This window comes from Otolemur garnettii, unplaced genomic scaffold (genome assembly GCF_000181295.1).
Source record: "Otolemur garnettii isolate 467f Iridium unplaced genomic scaffold, OtoGar3 scaffold00020, whole genome shotgun sequence".
NCBI classification, from domain to species: domain Eukaryota; kingdom Metazoa; phylum Chordata; class Mammalia; order Primates; family Galagidae; genus Otolemur; species Otolemur garnettii.
In genome coordinates this window covers 4,284,351-4,287,372 of record NW_003852415.1, presented here as the reverse complement: position 1 = coordinate 4,287,372, position 3,022 = coordinate 4,284,351, and the positions used below count along the sequence as shown (strand labels likewise).

The window sequence follows — 3,022 nt, the reverse complement described above, 5'->3', positions numbered from 1 at the left end:
TTTTTTTTTGTAGAGACAGAGTCTCACTTTATCACCCTTGGTAGAGTGCTGTGGTGTCACAGCTCACAGCAACCTCCAACTCATGGGCTTAGGCAATTCTCTTTGCCTCAGCCTCCCAAGTAATTGGGACTACAGGCGCCCACCACAATGCCCAGCTATAACTTATTTTTCTATGTTAGTCTGCTAAGATAGAACAGAGAACATTAGGGAGCGCTTTTATTTGTACTTTTGGCTGAATAAACATTGATAGAACTCAACTTGTATTAATAACTACATTACGTTATTAGTTTTTACACACGGATATTAAATATTGCATTGTTATTCACATAGTCATTATTTAGGTCAGCTAGTTGTGGTTAGTGCCAAACCTTACCTTTTTTTTTGTTTATTGGAGGGAGAGTCTCACTTGGTTACTCTTGGTAGAATGCTATAGCATCTTAGCTCACAGCAACCTCAAACTCTTGGGGTCAGGCGATCTTCTTGCCTCAGCCTCCCAAGTAGCTGGGACTACAGGGGCCCACCACAACACCCAGCTATTTTTTTAGAGACAAGGTTTCATTCTTGCTCAGGCTGGTCTTGAACTCATGAGTTCAGGCAATCTACAGTCTTGGCCTCCCAAGTGCCTGGTTTACAGGTATGAGCCACCGCACCTGGCACCTTACATATTTTTTATCTTGAATTATTAGTTGTCTGTCTCCTGTTGTGTCTGGGACATACTCACGTTTGATGATTTGCTGGGACTCCAGGGCTCAGCATAGAGTTCCCACAGATAAGACCTATTACAGTGAAAGTATGCAAAATCAGCAAAGAGAAAAGGCGCATGGCGCAAAGGCCAGGGAAGGCCAGGTGCAAGCTTCCATCTCACAGGATGGGATGATGAGCTATGACAAAATCTGAAAGCACCAAAGAAGCTCCTCATCTGGAGGCTAGGGACTTATCTCATAGCCAGTTTCTGCCTGTCACATACCGATATAACATACTCCGGGAGGAAAAGCAGGTGTTCATCAGAATCTTTGTGCAGACAGTTGTCCTGGTATGAACCCTCCCCAAATCCACGTTCTAAATGCCTGCCAGGAACCATCTTTGTAAGCACACCTTCAGTCAAGTGTTCTGTGTCTCTTTTCTATACACCTGTCCTAAATAAATCAATGTTTGTCCATTCCTTTTATCTACTGGTCTTGATGTATGTGTGTGTCATGATATTCCTCTTAGAATGTAAACTCTGTGACAGATAGCATTTATTCCGTAAACTCTTTTTCAGACATCCAGATGAGTGTCACTAACAGTGTGGGTCTCTAATAAATCCTTTGTTTTTGTTCATGCTTTGTGTCCTCATTGCCTATTGTATCATTCTCTATTTAAATGCTGGCTGTTCTGCAGTGCTGAGCTCAGTTCCAGCTCTACTGTGAAGCCATAACTGATTCAACAGCTGACTTTGAGCTCTCCAATGTCTGTGTTGTTCAGTTCAGCACAAGACTTTTTGCTGCCTTGAATATTCCTTTCATATCCACTTAAACTTTCCATTTTTATATGTGTCACCTCCTATCAGAATACAAATTCCTTAAATGAATCTAACTTTTCTAATAGCCATGGGTTTTAGACAGAAATATTTTTGATGGATTAACGATGTAAATTACATAGAAATTATCTGAAATGATTAGGACTAACATTCTTGTATTTTGAGATATTTAGAGGTGAACCAAACAAGCTGCTTCTTTAGAAAAAGAGTAGTTAATCACATAGATTTGATCAGACAAGATGTAATTGCAGAAAGGGCACCTCTCTCTTTTACAGAAACCTCCTGTGGTTTGAGCAAGGGTATGTCAGAAACCAAATCAATTACGTGGTGCCTTAATTGTTATCTAAGCCTCAGTTATCTAAGCTATATTATACAGAGTTGAAGAAGTAGTGTTAAACCAGTTATTTTTTATTGTACTGTATAGTATATTTTGCAAAACGTTTTTTCCCCCAACCTGCAATTCTGAAAGCTCCTGTCATGAGGATAGTAATAACTGTGAGCAATCACACCCTACTTTTAGCAGACCTAACTGAAAATATTTTGTTAGCCTTTTTTTTTTCTTTTTTAAGACAGAGGTCTTTGTTGCCCTGGGTAGAATGCCGTGGCATCATAGCTTACAGCAACCTCAAACTCCTGAGTTCAAGCAGTCCACCCGCCTCAGCCTCCCAGAATGCTTAGAGTACAGGTGTGAGCCGCCGCGCCTGGCTTGTTAGCCATATTTTTGATTGCCCATACTGTTCTTGGTCCCTTTTCTCATTTACAGAAATCTGTGGTCATTTTTGTTTTATCATTATTGAGATACTAGAGACTTAAAACTGAAAGTTGATCATGTTTAGTAAAGGAGTTATAGCCAAGGACTAGAAATTTTACTGTAACTGTATTGTTGGTCAACTTATTTATCTGTTCTGATTTCCCCTGTTGAGTCTTGGCTTTCAGCCTATTCCATGGAATACTGAAATTAGACCTCAGGATCTATACAAAGAGTTATTGTTGCCATTTGAGATGAATAAATCCTCTTTTGTTGCCAACCTCTGCAGGTATAAAGAAGTGAATAAGCGACGGCCTCGAAGTTTACTAGAGAAACTACGTTGGGTGACCCTGGGCTACCATTATAACTGGGACAGTAAGGTATTCATATTTTCTTAATTCTTCTGTTTTCCCTTTGTGTGCTTCTTAGGCCCTCATAGATGGATTTCTTTCTGGCCAACCTTTAAGTACCAGATTATCCATTCATAGGGGGATCCTTTTCATTTATTTCCTTCTTTAAAAAAACTTCAGGTATCTCAAGAGGAATGAATAATTTATCAAGAGAAAATTTCTTCTTTATATACCCTCAGGTTGTATCATTGCCTTAGAAGTCATCAGTGCTGGCTCGGCGCCTGTGGCTCAAGCGGCTAAGGCGCCAGCCACATACACCTAAGTTGGCGGGTTCGAATCCCCAGCCCGGACCCGCCAAACAACAATGATGGCTGCAACCCAAAAATGGCCGGGCGCTGTGGCGGG

At 40.8% G+C, this 3,022-nt stretch overlaps 1 protein-coding gene across 1 annotated transcript in view; it reads left to right on the top strand.

The window, feature by feature from the left end:
- Positions 1-3,022, top strand: part of ALKBH1 (alkB homolog 1, histone H2A dioxygenase) — a 41,885-nt gene that overhangs the window by 30,453 nt on the left and 8,410 nt on the right. Inside the window, exon 4 of the mRNA XM_003786950.3 lies at positions 2,557-2,647. Within this exon, the coding sequence (XP_003786998.1) occupies positions 2,557-2,647 (91 nt within the window). The remainder of the gene's footprint in view (positions 1-2,556; positions 2,648-3,022) is intronic.